The sequence below is a fragment of the Hemiscyllium ocellatum genome, chromosome 17 (assembly GCF_020745735.1).
Source record: "Hemiscyllium ocellatum isolate sHemOce1 chromosome 17, sHemOce1.pat.X.cur, whole genome shotgun sequence".
NCBI lineage: Eukaryota > Metazoa > Chordata > Chondrichthyes > Orectolobiformes > Hemiscylliidae > Hemiscyllium > Hemiscyllium ocellatum.
The window spans coordinates 57378769-57398727 of record NC_083417.1 but is presented as its reverse complement, the minus strand read 5'-3'; the positions used below and the strand labels follow the sequence as shown (position 1 = coordinate 57398727).

Below are 19959 nucleotides of genomic sequence, written 5' to 3'. Positions count from 1 at the left end.
CAGGGAGGGATAGACCCAGCACCAGTGAAGGAACGGTGCTAAATCAGGATGGTGAGTGGCTTAGGGAGGAACCTGCAGATGGTGGTGTTCCCATGTATTTGCTGCCCTTGTCCTTCCAGATGGAAGTGGACATGGATTTGAACAGTTACCAAGATTTGAAAGGATCTCAGGAGCCTTTGTAGCCTATAGCAGTGCATCCTGTAGATGGTACACACTGCTGTAGATAGTGAAGAAAATAAATGTTGAAGGTGTAGGACGTGATGCCAATCAATTGTCTTGGATGGTATCAAACTACTTGAGAGTGTGGATTAAGTTACACGCCTCCAAGAACGTGGAAGGTTTCTGTCACATTCCTGAGTTGTGACTTGCAGATGATTGACAGGCTTTGGGGAAACCACATGTGAGTTACATGTCACCAAATTCCTAGCTCCTAACCTACTCGTGTGATCACAGTATTTATATCATAAAATGATAGCATCCCTACAGTGTGGACACTGGCCATTTGACCCATCAAATTCACACTGACCCTCCAAAGCGCATGGTGCCCAGACCCACTCCCCTTCTCTATCATCATGCATTTCCCATGGCTAATGCATGATGGAAGTGGACATGTCCCTGGACATTATGGGCAATGTAGCATGGCCAGTCCACCTAACTTGCACATTTTTGGACTGTGGAAGGAAACCGGAGCACCTGGAGGAAACCCACACAGACACAGGAAGAATGTGCAAACTCCACACACCCGAGGGTGGGATTGAACACATATCCCTGGCACTGTGAGGCAGTAGTGCTAACTACTGGTTGGTCTAATTCAGTTTCTTGTCAATGATAACCTCCAGGATGTTTACATGGGGGATTCAGCAATGGTAACTTCAAGGGGCAATGGTTAGATTCTCTCTTATTGAAGAGGTCATCACCTGGTACTTGTGTAGCTTGAATGTTTCTTGCCACTTATCAGACCAAGCCTGGATGTTGTCCAGACATCGCTGTATCTGCAAACAGACTGTTTCAATATCTGAAGAACTACAAAATGGTGTTGAAGAACTGTGCCCACAGCAGAGAACATCACCATTTCTGACCTAATGATGGGAGAAGATTATTGACTGATTGTTTAAGATGGTTGAACTTAAATCAAAACCCTGAGGAACTCCTGTAGAGATATCCTAGGACTGAGATGACTAACCTCCAACGACCACAACCAGCTTCCATTGTGCTTGGTAAAACTCCCATCAATGGAGAGGTTTTCCACTGATTCTCATTGACTCTAGTTTTGTTCAGGCCCCTTGAGGCCATGTTGGATGAATGCTGCCTTGATGTCAAGCACAGTTAATTGCACCTCACCTCTGGAGTTCAATTCTTTAGTCCGTGTCTGAGCCAAGGCTGTCATGAGGACAGCAGCTGAATGGCCCCAGTGGAACCCAAACTGAGCATCAGTGAACAGTGTACTCCTTTGCAAGTACTTGATAATAGCAGGTTGATCACCCCTTTTGTCACTTTGCTGATGATTGTGACAATGCTACCACTTTAAAAAGATTATTTTGTCATTGGGTTTTTTTAAGAGGGGTCCTAAAGACAGAGGTGTTGAAATGTCTGGATGTGTCTACGTTAACAATGGCAGGGGAGTGGCCAGTTCTCACAGTTCAGGTTTTTTTCCTAGTTTGGTTTAGCTGTAACAGTGACAGAAGCTGCTGCAGTGAAAAGGGTTTCATGCTTCAGCAGATGATCCCCGGCTGATTTTTCTCTCTGAAATCTCTACTGCCTGTAAGAACCTGTATTTAAATTTACTTATGCCAGGGGTTGTGTTTATAAAATGTTGCAGGAATTGGAAGAGCTCGTTTGTTAAGATAACGTCTCGAGTCAATTGAGTTTTCATAAAGTTGAGTTATTCTAAATTCTCTTTTATTTTGTTCGTGTTTCAACAGTGGTGTTTAAATAAATTCTGTTTTGCTTAAAGCTGAGTGGTTTGACCAGCTGCATCATGCCTGGAATATCCACTACACATATGCCTTTAAAATAAGAAAAAGTTAGAATCTAGGCTACCTTCTTAAAATATCTTGAGGGGATCTGGCCTGGTCCATAATATGATTGAGAGGGTATTGATTAGATTGGCTGTGTCCTGCATTTTGTAAGCATTGTGGCATCCAATATGTTATTAATCTGATAATTTGTTCTAACTAATGTTTGTTGAAGCCACAGGGGATCTACCTTTCCCAGATTTTCTTCAAAAGAGTGTCACAGGTCCTCAGTGGTTAGTGCTGCAACCTCACAGTGCCAGGGACGCAAGTTCAATTCCAGCCTCAGACGACTGTCTGCCAGTTTGCATGTTCTCCCCATGTCTGCATGGGTTCCCTCCAGGTGCTCCAGTTTCCTCCCACAGTCCAAAGGTGTGCAGGTTGGGTGGATTGGCCATGCTGAATTGCCCCATTGTGTCCAGGGATGTACAGGTTAGGTGGATTATCCATAGGAAACACAGGGTTACTGGGATTGGATAGGGAAATGGGTCTGGTTGGGATACACTTCAGAGGGTCACTGTAAACTAGATGGGCTGAATGGCCTGCTACCACACTGCAAGGATTCTATGATCCTGTTGAGGATTCAAAGGCTTGCAATCACACTGCAAGTAGGTGTTAGCCTCTATTGGACACAAGTTGCAAGTGCTCCTTCACAAATGTCAAGACTCTGAGGCGAAGTGGTACCACTGAACCCCAGCTGATACCTACATAATATAGCTATTAGTCCACTCTTTGTTGTACTCCTTTACTGGAACAATTTGAATTGAGTTAGTGTTCCTGAAACTCAGAAGGAAACCCACCAAGGAGATAAGATGGTTGAGGGAGACATCATCTGAGGAAGGGTCTCTGGACTCGAAATGCTAACTATGATTTCCCTCCTCTGCCAGACCTGCTGAGCTCTTACAGCAACTTTTGCCTTTGTTTCTGATTTATGGCAACCACAGTTCTTTCAGTTTTTATACATCACCTAGAGACTGATTTGATATATTCCTGTAGATCTATTCGAATGATCTCATCAGATAACTAATTCACTCATTATCTCCTTCTAATAGCTAATGAACAGGTGAAAAACAAAACAAAAACACCGCACATTTCTTTAATGGCCGTGTGATTTTCTTTCTCCTGGGTTGCTCTCAGCAGTATCCAGAAGGTGATCTTTAACTCCTAGAGAATCCAGCCCCGTTCTGAAGGGTTGAAAAACTGAGCCTGTGATTTATGACCATAGGACCTTTGTGTCATGAAATGACCAGCAATGCCAAATTACGTCCTGCCAAAGTGAGTCAACTGGACAATATTGCCACAGCCTGTGTGCACCTGAAGAGTTGCTCCCTGCTGACTGTTTTCAACCTGTACTTACCCCATTCAGTGAGTACTTCAGCAACCATTTTGTACAGGCTGTTCATACCAGTAACGTAGAGAGTGTGAAGAATACTTGGTAGATATAATGCACAGGCCCAGCAGCCATCATTTTCACTGTAATAGGTTTTGACCAGTGCCTCCATCCTGAAGAAAACATACATCCCAAACAGAGAGAAGCTCAAGAACAAACATAGTACTGGCACTGAAACACACCAAATTTTCAATTTGCGTCTCCATGCAGGATAGTAGGGCTGGTAACGATGGGTGATTGGATTTATTCCCATTGAGCCTTTATAATCCACACGGGGCTCCTCAAATTGGCTGTTCATCTGCATGGTGCCCCAGGTGTATGATAGAACTGAACTATGTCGCTTCCACAACTCCATGACCACAGTCGACCAAATCATGTTGAAAACCGAAAAGAGGATACACTTGTCAATTGTGTCCATTGATAGTAGAACGACAGCAGTACCGAAGACTGCTATTGGCATCAGTGAACAGGTAAAGAATTCAAGGAAACTGAAGTACATGGCGACAGAACCACCAAAATATGAATAAATTGAGTCTGTAAAAGACACACACACACAAAAATGAAATAATAATGCTGTCATGTGTTTTCTACTACCTATTTCTTTTCTATCTTGGGCAACTGCCTCATTATTTGGAAAAATGGCAATTTTCCTCAGTCCTTACTTTCCACCCTACCATCCCTCTGACCAGGTTTCAGGGTCTTGCAGTGACATTTGGCCATGGCCCAACCACAGTGAAAGGGGAGGTCTTGATGACATGCATGGTACATTTATGTGTTCTCATGCATCACATTTTCTGTATATCCCATAACAAAGAAATTTTGGATTTATATAGTGCTTTTTGGGACTCTGGCAACAGCATGGTAGGCTGCTGTAGCCCAGACCAGGACCCTGGAGGCAGAGAAGGAAAAGTTGGACTCTCTTTTAGTTATCTTTCTTTATTTTTTGTTTTGTTTTAAGTTAATGTGAATGTCTCCAATTCACGGCAGCAGCATAAAATTTTCACTGTGGTTTATATTGAATACGTGACAATAATGACTCGATTCAAAATCATTCAATTCAGTTCAATTCACTGCATAGCTCAAAACACTTTAAAGCCACTTTGAAAGTGTAATGTAGGAAGCCCATTTATGCACAGTGCTCTCATATAAACAGCAACGTGATCCTGACTAGATAACCTGTCTTCTGACATTGATCAAGGGATAAATACTGGTCAGGACATCAAGGACAAATTCATTGCTCTTCTTCAAAATGGGGCCATGGGATCCTCTATCAGAGAGAGCAAACAAAGATTTTGGAATGATGAGACAAGGGTGGAGCACTCCCTCAGTACTGGAGAGTTAGACTTGATTTTTGTGCTCAAACCTTGCAATGGACTTAAACCCAGAAGTTAGTGACTCAGAGATGAGAGAGTCTTTCAACAGAGCCACATCTAATATAAGGAAATGCACTCACTGCAATGAATTGCTAAAATCCCCTGTTACATCATATGATACTACAAGATGCATCCCATGATTAATGTGTAATGCCACTACTATGGCTCACTTTGAATGGTGTAGGAGCCCTATCACATCCTTTACAGCAGCACCAAGATCCTGAAAACACTTTCTCTTCAAACGTGTAGGAATTCAATGAGCATTATATGATTTAGGGTCAGTTTTTTAAATAAATTATTTTACCATTGGATACAACTGTGGTGAAGAAAAGCACAAACAAGAATGTAAATAAAGTAACAAACAACTATGGAAAAGAATGAGTTTAGCGTCTCAATATTTACAGCCCAGTGAGATTAGTACAAGCAACAAGTTTGGGTACGGTGGACGAATCGTCAAAAGCAAAGTTAAGCTAATGCAATTAATAACAGTGAATAAATTGAAATGAGAGGCATTAACAGTGAGACTAAACTAAGGATAACCACAAAAAAAACATTTGTTTTGATCTTGTTAAAGGATGGTTATAATTACATGGTATTTCTTCCTTGAAAGTTTCGGACATAATTAGTAGGGTTCTGAAGGGAGAACCCAGCTTCTGGGACAGACAAATAACCATCTCTCAGGGAGTGGAAGGTGTGGATGCATTGGACAGTGTTTCGCAGACCTGCCTCCTATAATACAGGTTATAAAGTCACCTTTAAGATATGGTCTGCTCACCAATGGGCTGTAAGCTCAAATTCCTGTAAGAGTGCCAGCGAGCTCCCAGTTTGCACAGAATTTGCTCATCATGCAATGGATAGAATGTGTGTAGAATCTTGCTTTTCTGTAGCCTGTTAACTGAAGGCAAGACACATGTGAATTGACAATGTAGGTATGGAGTACAGCTGCCTCCTGCATTGTTCTCTCAGAGTTGCAGGTTATACTCATTGGCCCAGCATTATAAAGTGATGAATCCCTCCCAAATTGTCTGCAATTCCACATCGAAAGTGGAGTTAATTATGGAATAAATTTTCAGATTCCACATTTTAAAATAGCCTGGAAAAATAAATAAAATTGTATTTAATGACAATCGAGAGAGGGTTAAGCATTTACTAATATGTGGGAATTGAAGAATACAGAGTCAAAACTGATAATGGTTTATAGAATCACAGAGTCATAGACATGTACAACTCAAGCAGACCCTTCGCTCCAACTCGTCCATGCCAACCAGAATTGAGTCCCATTTGCCAGTATTTAGCCCATATCTCTCTAAACCCTGCCTATTCACATACCTACCAAATGCTTTTTAAATTGTGTAATTGTACCAGCCTTCAGCACTTCCTCTGGCAGCTCATTCCAAACACACACTACTCTCTGCATGAAAACGTTTTCCCTCTCACCCTAAACCTACACTGTCTAGTTCTGGACTTCCCCACTCCAGGGAAAGAATCTTGTTTATGTGGATTAGTGGTGCTGGAAGAGCACAGTAGTTCAGGCAGCATCCAAGGAGCAGCAAAATCGACATTTCGGGCAAAAGCCCTTCATCAGGAACAAAGGCAGAGAGCCTGAAGGGTGGAGAGATCAGCTAGAGGAAGGTGGGAGTGGGGAGAAAGTAGCTTGGAGTACAATAAGTGAGTGGGGGAGGGGATGAAGGTGACAGGTCAGAGAGGAGAGGGTGAAGTGGAAAGGAGCTAGGCAGGTAGGACAAGTCCAGACAAGTCATGGGGACAGTGCTGAGCTGGAAGTTTGGAACTAGGGTGAGGTGGGGGAAGGGGAAATGAGGAAACTGTTGAAGTCCACATTGATGCCCTGGGGTTGAAGTGTTCCGAGGCGGAAGATGAGGCCTTTTTCCTCCAGGCGTCTGGTGGTGAGGGAGCAGCAGTGAAGGAGGCCAAGGACCTCCATGTCCTCGGCAGAGTGGGAGGGGGAGTTGAAATGTTGGGCCACGGGGCGGTGTGGTTGATTGGTGTGGGTGTCCCGGAGATGTTCCCTAAAGCGCTCTGCTAGGAGAAGTCCAGTCTCCCCAATGTAGAGGAGACCGCATCGGGAGCAACAGATACAATAAATGATATTAGTGGATGTGCAGGTAAAACTTTGATGGATGTGGAAGGCTTCTTTAGGGCCTTGGATAGAGGTGAGGGAGGAGGTGTGGGCGCAGGTTTTACAGTTCCTGCGGTGGCAGGGGAAGGTGCCAGGATGGGAGGGTGGGTTGCAGGGGGGCGTGGACCTGACCAGGTAGTCACGGAGGGAACGATCTTTGCGGAAGGTGGAAAGGGGTGGGGAGGGAAATATATCCCTGGTGGTGGGGTCTTTTTGGAGGTGGTGGAAATGTCGGCAGATGATTTGGTTTATGCGAAGGTTGGTAGGATAGAAGGTGAGCACCAGGGGCATTCTGTCCTTGTTACGGTTGGAGGGGTGGGGTCTGAGGGCGGAGGTGGTTAAAGATGCCCTCCAACTCATCTCGTACACATCCCGCCTCCGCCCCTCCTTCCACACATTTCAACTCCCCCTCCCACTCTGCCGAGGACATGGAGGTCCTGGGCCTCCTTCACCGCCGCTCCCTCACCACCAGACGCCCGGAGGAAGCACGCCACATCTTCTGCCTCGGAACACTTCAACCCTAGGACATCAATGTATACTTCAACAGCTTCCTCATTTCCCCTTCCCTCACCTCACCCTAGTTCCAAACTTCCAGCTCAGCACTGTCCCCATGTCTTGTCCGGACTTGTCCTACCTGCCTATCTCCTTTTCCTGCTATCCACTCCACCCTCTCCTCCCTGACCTATCACCTTCATCCCCTCCCCCACTCACCTATTGTACTCTATGCTACTTTCTCCCCACCCCCGCCCTCCTCTAGCTTATCTCTCCACGCTTCAGGCTCTCTGCCTTTATTCCTGATCAAGGGTTTTTGCCTGAAATGTCGATTTCACTGCTCCTTGGATGCTGCCTGAACTGCTGTGCTCTTCCAGCACCACTGATCCAGAATCCGGTTTCCAGCATCTGCAGTCATTGTTTTTACCTTTCCATGCCCCTCCTGATTTCATAAACCTCTATAAGGTTTAGCTTCCAGAGAAAACAGGGCCAGCTTATTCAGCCTCCCCCCATAGCTCAACCCCTCTAACCCCGGCAACATCCTTGTAAATCTTTTTCTGAATCTTTTCTGAACCTATAGGTGGGAGACCAGAATTGCATGCAGAATTCCAAAAGTGGTCTACCAATGCCCTTTGCAGCCACAAGATGACATCACAAATCTTATTCTCAATACACTGAACAATAAAGGCAAGCACACTAAATGCCTTCTTTACTATTCGGTCTACCTGGGACTCAACTTTCAAAGCACTATGAACCTGCACTCCAAGGTCTTTTTGTTCAGCAACACACCCCGGGACCTTACCATTAAGTCCTGCCCTGATTTGCCTTTGCAAAATGCACGTAATATGAAAGAATATGAAAAAAAAGTTTATCCAATTTCCTTTCCTAAGTGTTCTTACATCACTTTTCAGGCAATGAACTCTAGGTTATCAGATCTAACTTTTCTCATCTCTCCATTATTTCTGTGCCAGTTTGCACAAACCTATGCTCTCTTGTCAGCCATGCTGCTACTAGTGAAACCTATTTACTCATCAGCATTGTTCATAACGTTCTATTAAACCTCTACTCTACTTTGGAGAATCCTTGTTTCTGTTAACATTTCTTTATCAAATTGGTATTAAATATCATGCCCAACTGTAATTTTTGAGCTTCATTTTCTATTCTACTCCCCCTCCTGGTATCAAGTCGCCTGATGATATTGGTATTAGATTTCTAGATGCAGTTTTTGTTGCAAATTCAGAATATCCATTTCCAATGCCAGCAAAGGCAAGGGCAAATAAGTTTTAGAAGCATCAGAACATCCAGCTTCCCAATGCTGGTATGCCTCAGGGGCCAAGCTATCAAGGTGAGCAGCTGCTAATGTTATTTCTGTCTGGCACCTGGAGCCTGGGATCCTTTAGGCACAGCTCATGCTATTTTCAAAGCTATCTCCAGCTTGTTTATCCCAATGGCATACTGGCATTCCATGGGATTAAAAGGCAATAGTCTATGAACTCCTGAAATTTGGTTTGAAACAAGAGATTATAACATTGCTGTTTAATGTCATTTTTGGGCCAATGGCTCCCATAATCACTATAAATGGGTATATCAATGTCATTCTAATTACTTACAGAATCATGGTAATGTTACGGTGCAGAATGAGGCCATTTAGCCCATCACTGCATTCAGTTCTGGTCATTCTACTATAGAAAGGATACTATTATACTAGAAAGAGTGCAGAAATGATTCACTAGGATGCTACCTGGACTGGAAAGTTTGAGTTATAAGAAAAGGCAAGATAGGCTGGGATTTCTTTTAGTGAATTTTGAGAAAATTTGTAGCTCAGGTTGAGTTTCTGGATTTAGGTTTGCTCGCTGAGCTGGGATTTAATTTGCCTGGGGCAGAGGAGACTGAGGGGTCATCTTACAGATGTCTGTAAAATCATGGGAGACATAGATAAGGTGGATAGCTAGCAGCTTTTCCCTATAGTAGGAGAGTCTAAAACTAGAGGGCATAGGTTTAAGATGAGAGAGGAAAGCTACAAAAGGGTCCAGAGAGGCAATTTTTCACACAGAAGGTGGCAAGTATCTGGAACAGGCTGCCAGACGTAATGATCGAGGCAAGTATAATCTCATCATTTAAAAAACATGTAGACAAGTTCATGGATAGGTATGGATGGATATGGACCAAACATAGGAAAATGGGACTAGTTTAATTGTAAAAACAAGGCAGCATAGGCAAGTTGGGCCAAAGGGCCTGTTTCCATGATGTAGACCTCTATTAGGCTATGGCTTCTCTGGCTCTTCAAATGTGCATCATTACCGTCTGTCAGTCTCCTGCTTTTCTCCCCACATACCTGCACACTATTTTTGTTCAAATAATTACTGTCCTGAGTACCCATACATCGCTTTATGGGAAAAGAACGCAGCTCACAAGTTCTGCAAAAAGCATAGCTTTTGATAGTTTTGAACTGAGAATGATAAAAAGCACTTGAGTTCATGTTAAGTTTTTGAGTGGGCATTATTTTACTGGGCATTTCATTGACGGGATAGATCGTGTGAACACTGTTCCAAGCAGCCGAAAGTTACATGACATATGGGTCCGAAATTTCCAATGATTGAATTGTGTGTACAACAAAACAAAAGATCATTTTGATGTTTCCCGTGCTTTAAAAATTAAAGGCCCAGTGCTGGGTGCACCACTGTTTCACAATTTCCTGACAAAACTGAGAACTTACAAATTGCTTCTCCGGGATAGAGGGTTTCTGTAGGGTATCCTGGAATATATTTCTCATCCACGGCCTTTATATTCTCCAATGTGCGTAAAACAATAAATTGACGTTCAGCAAGTGTCAGAAACTCATTGATGTTATCTGGAAAGGAAGAACGAAATAGTCTGAAAAGTAAGAAATACGATGGAAGCTGAGGTGATTCTTTGCCACTCGATGCGGATGTGATACCTGAGTTTTGAAAGTTTCTGCTGTCTCTGTATGAAAATGCGATCATGGAGCCGTCCTTGTAGAGTTTGTAAAGTCCCACAACCTCGGCTGCCCTCAGCAGAACATGTTGAGATGCAGAAACAAGAAGCATGTTGCCATCATCATCTTCACCAGGGTGGACCATGAGCTCGGCACCTGGACAATAAGAATCGTTACCTACTGTCAGTCTCATTTTTTCCCATAGACTTGCACACTATTTTTATCAAAATAATTACCCTCCTGAATGTCCATACATTCCTTTAAGGGAAAAATCCCAGCCTGGGGACTGAATTGACAATTGGAATCACGGATTGGTTCAAATTAATTTCATCTAGCTGACCTCACTGTTCCCAAATATCAACCCTCACTGGTTTCCAGTGACGTATCCTAATCAGTTAGGTCCCTTATTCATTCATGGGATGAAGGTGTCTCTAGCTAGGTCAACATTTATTGCCCATTCCTTATTGCCCAGAAGGCAGTTAAGAGTCAACCACATTGCTGTGGGTCTGGAGTCACATGTAGGGCCAGACTAGGTAAGGGCATTGGTGAACTAGATGGGTTTTTCTTGAAAATTGGCAATGGATTCACAGTCATCATTAGACACTAAACTCCCGATTTTTATTGAGTTCAAACTCGACTATCTGCCTGGTGGGATTTGAACACAAGTCCTCTCAACATTACCCAGGTCTCTGGCTTAAATATCTAGTGATAATTCCACTGGGCCATTGGCTCACCCAAGAATAAACAGACAGTGAGAATAAACAGACAGTGATAGGAAGGATGTTACAGGAGAGCATTCAGAAACAATTTACAAGGATGTTACTGGGACTAGAGGCTTTGTGTTGTAAGGAGAGGCAGGATAGGCTGGGATCTTTCTAACAGGAGTGTAGGAAGTTGAGGAGTGACCTTATACAGGATTATAAACTCATGAGGGGCAGAGAAAAAGTGAATGGCAAAGGTCTTTTCCTTCAGGTAGGGGTGTCTAAAACTAGACGGCATAACTCTAGGGTGAGAGGAGTAAGACTTAATGGGACCTAGGGGCAACTTTTTCACACAGTGAGTGGTTTGTGTGTGGAAAGAACTGCCAGAAGAAGCGGTAGACGCTGATACAATTACAACATTTAAAAAACATTTGGACAGGTACATGAATAGGAAAGAGGGATATGGGCCTAACCACAGGCAAATGGGACTAGTTTATTTGAGAACCTTGGTTGGCTTGGATGAGTTGGACTGAAGAGTCTATTTACATGCTGTATTCCTCCATGATTCTCTAACTGTATGACTCTGTAACTGAAGGCAAAAACTGAGAGACAAAGTGAAACAGTGAAACAAATGGACCAGCGATAGACATGCATTCATAAAGTGTGTCCAGAGGTGAGAGAGTACCAACTGAAAGGCCAAAAGAGGAAAACAAGGACTCAGAACAGGAATCAAACTGAGTCAATCAGACATTGACAAGAGCAACAGTATTACGTAGCTGGAGTGAGGAGAGAAAATAGGCAACATGACTGGATAGATTGTGAGAAATTTTCATATGAAAGCTGCAGCGGAGAAAAACTGAAGAGATCAAAAACTTAACAAATTAAAGAGGACATTTGAAAGAGGAGAACAAAGTTTACTAAAGAAACCAAACAGTCCAGAAGCACTGTTCGTGAAAGAGAGTAAAATATGCAAGAAAAGAATCAGATTGAAATCCCGAAGATAAGGAATATGAGTATAACAAATGTCTGGATAAAGGCCATAATATTAACCATGTCAGATGATTAAGGAAGAGGTAAAAGTTAAAATTCTGCAAGGAAAAAGGATGAATAAAATGTGATATCATAATTCAGAAATTTAGCGGAACTATGCTTCCCTCAGTCTTCTACTGTATTGGACCAAACTCTCCATGTGGAGGAAGACCCCCTGTAACGGGTTGAAAATGTGTTGCTGGTTAAAGCACAGCAGGTCAGGCAGCATCCAAGGAACAGGAAATTCGACGTTTCTGGCCAGAGCCCTTCATCAGGATTCCTGATGCTGCCTGACCTGCTGTGCTTTAACCAGCAACACATTTTCAGCTCTGATCTCCAGCATCTGCAGACCTCACTTTTTACCCCTGTAACGGGTTTCTACTGTTTCTGGAAGTTATTAAATAGCCTTGCAAGGTTCTGAATTCTATCCATTCTTACAAAGTGAATGACTACTGAGTGCTTCTCATACTGAGATTTCCATGCCTAACTATGGTAAGGGGCCCAGGGCAATAGTGATGGTTAGCATGCTGAGTGAGGTGAGGTATATCAAAATTCACAAAGACAGGGGCTGGTCAAACAATCGAAATCACTCTCAGAAATGATCTCAAAATTGTTGATGAGGAATATCTAACAACTAAACAGACACGAGATTGATTGGAGCAATGTCAGTGCTCTTGAAGCAGGTGAATACCAAACATATACCCAAACCTGCAACTGCACCCATACAGCCCTTTGCAACTGAGCCTTCTACTGTTGGTCCAGTAGTGCAGGTTATTGCTGCAGGCCATCAGTAGTTGCAGTCCCAGTTATTTTTTAAGAACTGTGTTTTTTAAAACCTGTCCATTGTCAGCTAATCAGCACTGACTTACCACCAACTATCTTCTCTGCCTGCAATCGGGTCATCAGCCATCGCTTCGTTTCCATGTTAATGTCTTCAATTAACTCCAAGGCGACCAGAGGCTGCACTGCCTTGGAAATACAGCATTTACACGAAGGTCTGGTCCAAGATCCCATGGCTTCTCAAGTCCATGGAAAAGAATGGAAAGTGTAAACCAACAGGATTTATAACCACAGAATAACAGCCTATTCATATAAATGGTTTCTATATATAAGTGGAGCTGAAAGCGCAACATGATGCTTTAATGATCGGAAGGCTTTTGTTATTTGAATGCATTATTTTGCCTGAATTTGCAAAGTGAAGCTAACATCAGCTGTGCACTGTGTTGTAAATTTGACCCAGGCCTGTCCTAATAAGTAGTTTTGAGAGGCAGGGGGTTGGAGGTTACAACAATACAATTTGTGTTTTATATTGCCTATTGATGTAACAGTGACTCTTCCCCCAGCACCTTTGTGAATTGACCCAGTCTTTCTACTGTGGTGAACCTGATGATAAATTGAATAAGAGACGTCCAATGTAGCCATCAGTATGGTAATAAGTCAGCCTCGGGGGACTTGTGTCAGTTCTCATACCGAAATGATGAATTATGATTCAACGTCTGAATCATTCTTCACAAATGCCTGAGTGTCAGGTACAGATAGATCAAATATCCAATTAGCAGTTGATGTGAAGAAGATACATTGCTCTGGAAGCATTATTCCTTTTCTGCTGACAAATGGGCAAACCATTCACCCATTCTAGACAGTGTGCTTGGGTTGCTTTGTGCAGCTGGAGGACATACAGAACAGTGGAGGGGACTGTAGACTCTCACTTGCTCCTGTCCTATTAAACTTTCATCTCTTCCCAACTTCTATCCGTCACCCAACTCCAAAGTTGATCCTAAACTTTATAAGGAAGAATGTCACAGTGCAGTCACTGAGAGTGTGAACGAGAAACATTGTTTAAAACTTAATAGAATAACATATGTAATACATAACAGCAAGCCTGAATGTTAACTTTCTACTCTCTGGACTTGACAGGAAAATGTTAACCATGATGGTCAGTGTAGGACCGAATGGCCTACTTCCACACTGTAGGCATTCTATGATTCGATGTGGCAACCTGGTACACAGAGGGGAGATGATAATACTGCACTAATCCAACTGGATTGGTAATCCAGCAATCTAGACTAATGCCATGGGGATGCAGGTTGAAGTCCCACCACGGCACATTGTGGAACTCAAATGTAATGAATAAGCAACCTGGGATAGAAAGCTGGTCTCACTTATGGTGCCACAGGACTGACACATATTGTCATTAAACCCCATCAGCTTCACTCGTTTCCTTTAGGGAAGGTAAATCTGCCATCCTTAGCTAGTCTTACATGTGACCTCAGCCCAACAACAATGTAGCCCTGTGAAATGGCCCACCCAGTCCCTCAGTTCAAGGGACATGAGGGAGTGGAAACAAATGCTGGTCTTGCGAGAGAAACCTACATGCTGAGAAAGTACGCATAAAAAATGGAATTAGTGTATAGCCGGTAGGCAAGCAGCAACTCAACAGGATGGAGAAACAAGATGGAGAAACAGGATCTTGCAATAGTTAAAGACTATGACATCCTATACTATATGACTATTAAGAACATCAAATAGGCATCTTTTTGCTTGCAAATCTATAGCAGAATACAGCCTCCTCTTATGGTAATTCTTTTCACCGAAAAGTCAAAATGAAGCCAAATAAATATTAAACAGGAAGTAGAATTTGTGCACTCCAATGTTACTAAATAACTGAGACTTACCTGCACAGGTGAGGATTTAATGTGAAGGCCTAATCACAGGACTGCAGGAGGAGTCATAGAGTCATACAGCTACATCGCTTGAACTGTAGTTTCTGACCCATCCTTGTACTGGTCTACACGAGTACTTTCTTCCCCTGTACCTTTACAGAGATGGAAAATCACAAAAATCAACACCAACAAGTTAGACAGGCTCCCTGGAATGTTGCTGCACTAAAACCCTCCCATCTCTCTGTCAGTGTCAGGGCTCCTCGAACACAAGTAATGTCCACAGGGTTTGCCAGATGCTTTTTAACGCCTACTTGGCTTCTGCTGAAGTTGGTCTTGCTGAAGGAAAAGTTAGCACCTGCATTGGCCCAGTAGCTTCCCAAAACATGCGATTAGTGGCTTGAATGAAGGCACCTACTATCAGGAAAAGCCTCTGTGTTGTGTATCACAATGACTCGTTGAGACTGTTCAGCTCAAATCGGTCAGAAGCTGCACTGCTGTGTTCAGCAGGGTGTGGAACACAGGGAGCCAAATAACTATGTGCTTTCTTTTCTTTGGGCCTTTTGTTTGCCAATCAATAGGAAGACAAATCAAATGAATGCCTGGAAGACAAACAGTCCCACCCTGAATGGCTGTGGTAAGCAGCGATGAAGGTTTTTAAAATCATTTCAATAAGGCACCCAAGCTCACACAGTCAGCTTTGAAATAATTTATTAATTATGCTACTATTTAAAGAGAGTCAAGACCTTCAAATCACAGGGCAATCTTTAAGAATACAGCACTGGTTCTCTTCCCTGTAGTCAGAGTGATCAGCAGGTGGAGTTACAATGCAAATGCAGGATAGAAAGAAACATTAGAGATATTATTGAGTAAATGCTCAACTCATTTGTGTGGTATCTTCTCAATCTGGTATTTTAACAAAGACCTATTTAAAATACGTCACCAAGTTTCTAATTCTAACAAGTAGACACTGAGGTAGCATGGAAGTTAGTGATGAGCAATAGCTAATGTACCTTCCAAACTGTGAAGTCCTTCATCATGTGAAATTGAAGCACAAGGGGTTTCAGTCTGACTAAGATTCATTATTGGATTAACATTTCCCACTCTCCCTTCACTAGAATACGAGTAATTAGACAAGCCGTATCCAGCCATAGGGCCTCTGTCATAAGCTGCTGAGAATTCAATATAATTTAACACACTTTCCAGCCCAACTCTCCCCATTCCCCCATTGTCTCCTTCCACTTATGAGTCATAATGAACATGCAACATGTTCCTTTAGATATAGTGTCCTTCGCTCGATGCATTTTTGATGATTGCAGGTTCTGCCACATGAAGCTACCAAATGACACTGTGGCTTCTTGTTTTTGGGCACCTGTTGCCAGTGGTCATCACAGTATTTCCTGCAGTTCACATCAAGTATTGCCGTTGCCCTTTCCCATGAGCCAATGACTCCAAGAAGTGACGGTTGATGTCTGGGGCCTTCACATCATGCTGGTTAGCATCATTGAACAGGAGGCTTGTGTGCCCAGCTAGTCATTTGCTTTTGGCCACCTCACCATTCAGAAGGACTTACAACTATCTTCCACCCTATTCACTGAAGCCACCCCTTCATTGCTGGTAACACATTTGGTGATTTGCCTTTGACAGAAATGTCACATTTATGATTTTATCACAAAAAGATGTACTAGTATTGGGCTGCAGACACTGTGAATGGAAAATATTGACCTTCCTGTCACCTGTAAGTCACCTCTATTTTACAGCCAGGTGTGGTGAAGACAGCCCAACCCTTCAGCTTAGACCAAAGGTCATGTAGTCCAAGGTGCATTTCACAAATTGGCCATAGGTTGGTGGCCATAGCTGTTTTCCCTAAGCATTATGGGACAGATTGTCTGTTGCTGTGGACCTAAGGTAGCAGAATGTGCTAATCACTTCCAGAGGACTGTTATTTAAGTAATTAGGAATAGAGATACCAAGCAATATCCACAATCACAGTTTCCTTGAGTAAAAGGTGAGGTCTGCAGATGCTGGAGATCAGAGCTGAAATTGTGTTGCTGGTTAAAGCGCAGCAGGTCAGGCAGCATCCAAGGAACAGGAAATTCGACGTTTCGGGCAAAAGTCATTCATCAGGAATGAGGAGAATGTGTCCAGCAGGCTAAGATAAAAGGTAGGGAGGAGGAACTTGGGGGAGGGGTGATGGAGATGTGATAGGTGGAAGGAGGTCAAGGTGAGGGTGATAGGCCGGAGTGGGGTGGGGGCGGAGAGGTCAGGAAGAAAATTGCAGGTTAGGAGGGCGGTGCTGAGTTCGAGGGATTTGGCTGAGACAAGGTGGGGGGAGGGGAAATGAGGAAACTGGAGAAATCTGAGTTCATCCCTTGTGGTTGGAGGGTTCCCAGGCGGAAGATGAGGCGCTCTTCCTCCAACCGTCGTGTTGTTATGTTCTGGCGATGGAGGAGTCCAAGGACCTGCATGTCCTTGGTGGAGTGGGAGGGGGAGTTAAAGTATTGAGCCACGGGGTGGTTGGGTTGGTTGGTCCAGGCATCCCAGAGGTATTCTCTGAAATGTACCGTATCCTTGATGCTTACAGTAACGGAGAACATGTTGGAGGAAACATAAAATAGCCAAAGTGTGCATCGCTCAAGGTACAGTTTCAGAACTATGTGTTGAAAAATAACTCTGCATTTTCTGGTCTGACTCAATTCAGGCCTGGAATCGATTAAACTGTTTCAATTTTAATCAAAATGTCAATACTTTGCTTCAGTTGCTGCAATTAAATAATCCTATCCAGCCCCACACCCGTCACTTTGAGAAGAAATATGAGGTCTATGATACATCGAAAATGCTTACAATATACGTAGGTCTTGCCAGCATTTCATTTCTTGGATTGTGATGACTTGGTCACATTCACTTCAGCCGATCATCAATAACATTTATTTGCCAGGTTCTGTTCAGCAAGAGAGCTCACAGTTTGGATGCCTGCCAGTAAACAGAAGGATGTCTTTGTCGAGCGCATACAGCCAAGTTCATTTCACCTCAGGGATACAATGTGCTGCTTTTGTGCTGGAATATGACCAAGATACAGCATGACACTAAAATTTTGTTCTGATTAGAGTTCTGTCACCAGAGGCAGCCCTGACCCAAGAGACACAAAGATAATGGAACTGAGGTGCTGATGGTGTGCAGATGTGATGTGTCCTTGCACAGCTGGAAAAGCAGGGCCACACATGGCAAACAGGAAGACTTGTTGATACAGGCCAACAGTCTCACAGTTGCCCTCCCAACCCACAATGTGAGACATCTGTGCTCAGAAAGCTGAAGCTCACTGCAAGCTCTCAACAACTGTACAAGTAGAGTTTTTAATGAATGGCAGCCATTTCCCTATTGACATTGCACTGGGGCAGATTGCAGAAGCATTGGAAGGCAAAGCGCAGTCAAGTTAAATTGGTGCTACGATGTAAATATAACACAAAAGCTTCCTGCAAAGGGGACGACAGGAAGAAGAATAAAAGGGAGATAACTGTGAACTCAGCTGACTGAAAATATGCCAGCATAGTCAGATTGCAATATGTCAAATATCTGTAAAATAAGCAGGAATGTCAAAAAATGGCACCCCTTTATATGGAATATCTCAGGTAGTTGTAAACAATTCCACGCCTCTCCTTGAAGAAAAGCCATGGAATTATCACATTGTCCTAGCTATTATTTAATATTGAAACAGTTTGCCGATTGTGGGAGTTTGCTCTGTACAAACTGGCTGCTATACTTCTTACATAAAAACGGAGAGTATACTTCAAAGTTCACCATAGTTTGGAAAATACCTTGGAATGATCTAAAGTTGGGAAATTGCCATCTTTCTTCCTCATACTGCCTGGAGTAAAACATTGAAACAATATAGAAGGAGCTATTGTTGGATTTTTTCTTGTACGGTTTTGAATTGTATTGTTTTGAACTCGTAATATTTAAAAATCTATTTTTTCAATAAAAATATATTTTTTAAAAAAGGAGGAGCTATTGATGTTTAAATATTGTCATGTGGCCATCTCTCCACCCAAACTCAGCAGAAGACATCGTGAAGGTGCAAAAATGCCTTATTTTACCTTGATTTGCGTGTTGCCTTATTTAATGCCCCTCAGTATTGCTTTTTGTTAACATGATGGTCCTTGCCTTCCTTGTGTTATGGACGAGGCCAGACCACTCAAGACATTCTTAAGCAGGCAGCCCAGATCATAACTTTACAATTTGTTTCGGTAGTGTACAGTGAAAATTACCCTGAGTTAGGTTGCTAGGATGACTGCCAGGTTTTAAAAAGGACAAAAATTTATTCACAAAATTACACAATGAAACACAAAGAACATAATAAAGAACCCCTACAGAACTCAGCCTATCCAAACTAGACTTAATTCTGCTGTTCCAAGTATACACAACTGTCCCAATAAGCAAACTCCCTTAAAAACCAATGTAAATGAATGGAACAGATGCTTACAGGTTGAAGCTAGAAGGGCAGAAAGAGAGTGGCAAAAAGTGGCTAGAGCGTTTTTCATACCAAATGGTATGACTTTGAACTGATATAGTCCATTTGGCGTAATGAAAGCTGAAATTGCCTTTGCTCTCTCTGACAAAGGTACTTGCCAGTAGCCTCTGAGTGAGTCCAACTTCGAAATGTAAGCTGCTCATCCACACAGAGTTTATAGAGTCATAGAGTCACAGAGATGTACAGCATGGAAACAGACCCTTCGGTCCATGCCGACCAGATATCCCAACCCAATCTAGTCCCACCTGCCAGCACCCAGCCCATATCCCTCCAAACCCTTTCTATTCATATATCCCTCCAGATGCCTTTTAAATGTTGCAATTGTACTAGCTTCCACACTTCCTCTGGCAGCTCATTCCATACACGTACCACCCTCTGCATGAAAAAGTTGCCCTTTAGGTCTCTTTTATATCTTTCCTCTCTCAACCTAAACATATGCTTTCTAGTTCTGGACTCCCCCACCCCAGGGAAGAGACTTTGTCTATTCATCCTATCCATGCCCCTCATGATTTAAAAACCCCGATAAGGTCACCCCTCAGCCTCCGACGCTCCAGGGAAAACAGCCCTAGTCTATTCAAACTCTCCCTTTCCTTCAATTCCTCCAACCCTGGCAACATCCTTATAAATCTTTTCTGAACCTTTTCAAGTTTCACAACATCTTTCCGATAAGAAGGAGTCCAG

At 43.0% G+C, this 19959-nt stretch overlaps 1 protein-coding gene across 2 annotated transcripts in view; it reads right to left on the bottom strand.

Moving 5' to 3' along the window:
- The window catches only part of ano10b (anoctamin 10b), a 32727-nt gene extending 17481 nt beyond the window's left edge, over positions 1-15246 (bottom strand). For both annotated transcript variants that reach the window (XM_060838194.1, XM_060838195.1), the window contains exons 1-7: positions 15169-15246; positions 14766-14905; positions 12960-13106; positions 10343-10516; positions 10121-10255; positions 5551-5670; positions 3370-3936 (exon numbers count right to left, since the gene is read on the bottom strand). In XM_060838194.1, coding sequence (XP_060694177.1) covers positions 3370-3936; positions 5551-5670; positions 10121-10255; positions 10343-10516; positions 12960-13104 — 1141 coding nt within the window. In that variant the 5' untranslated portion in view covers positions 13105-13106; positions 14766-14905; positions 15169-15246. The remainder of the gene's footprint in view (positions 1-3369; positions 3937-5550; positions 5671-10120; positions 10256-10342; positions 10517-12959; positions 13107-14765; positions 14906-15168) is intronic.
- Between the last annotated feature and the right edge of the window lie 4713 nt (positions 15247-19959).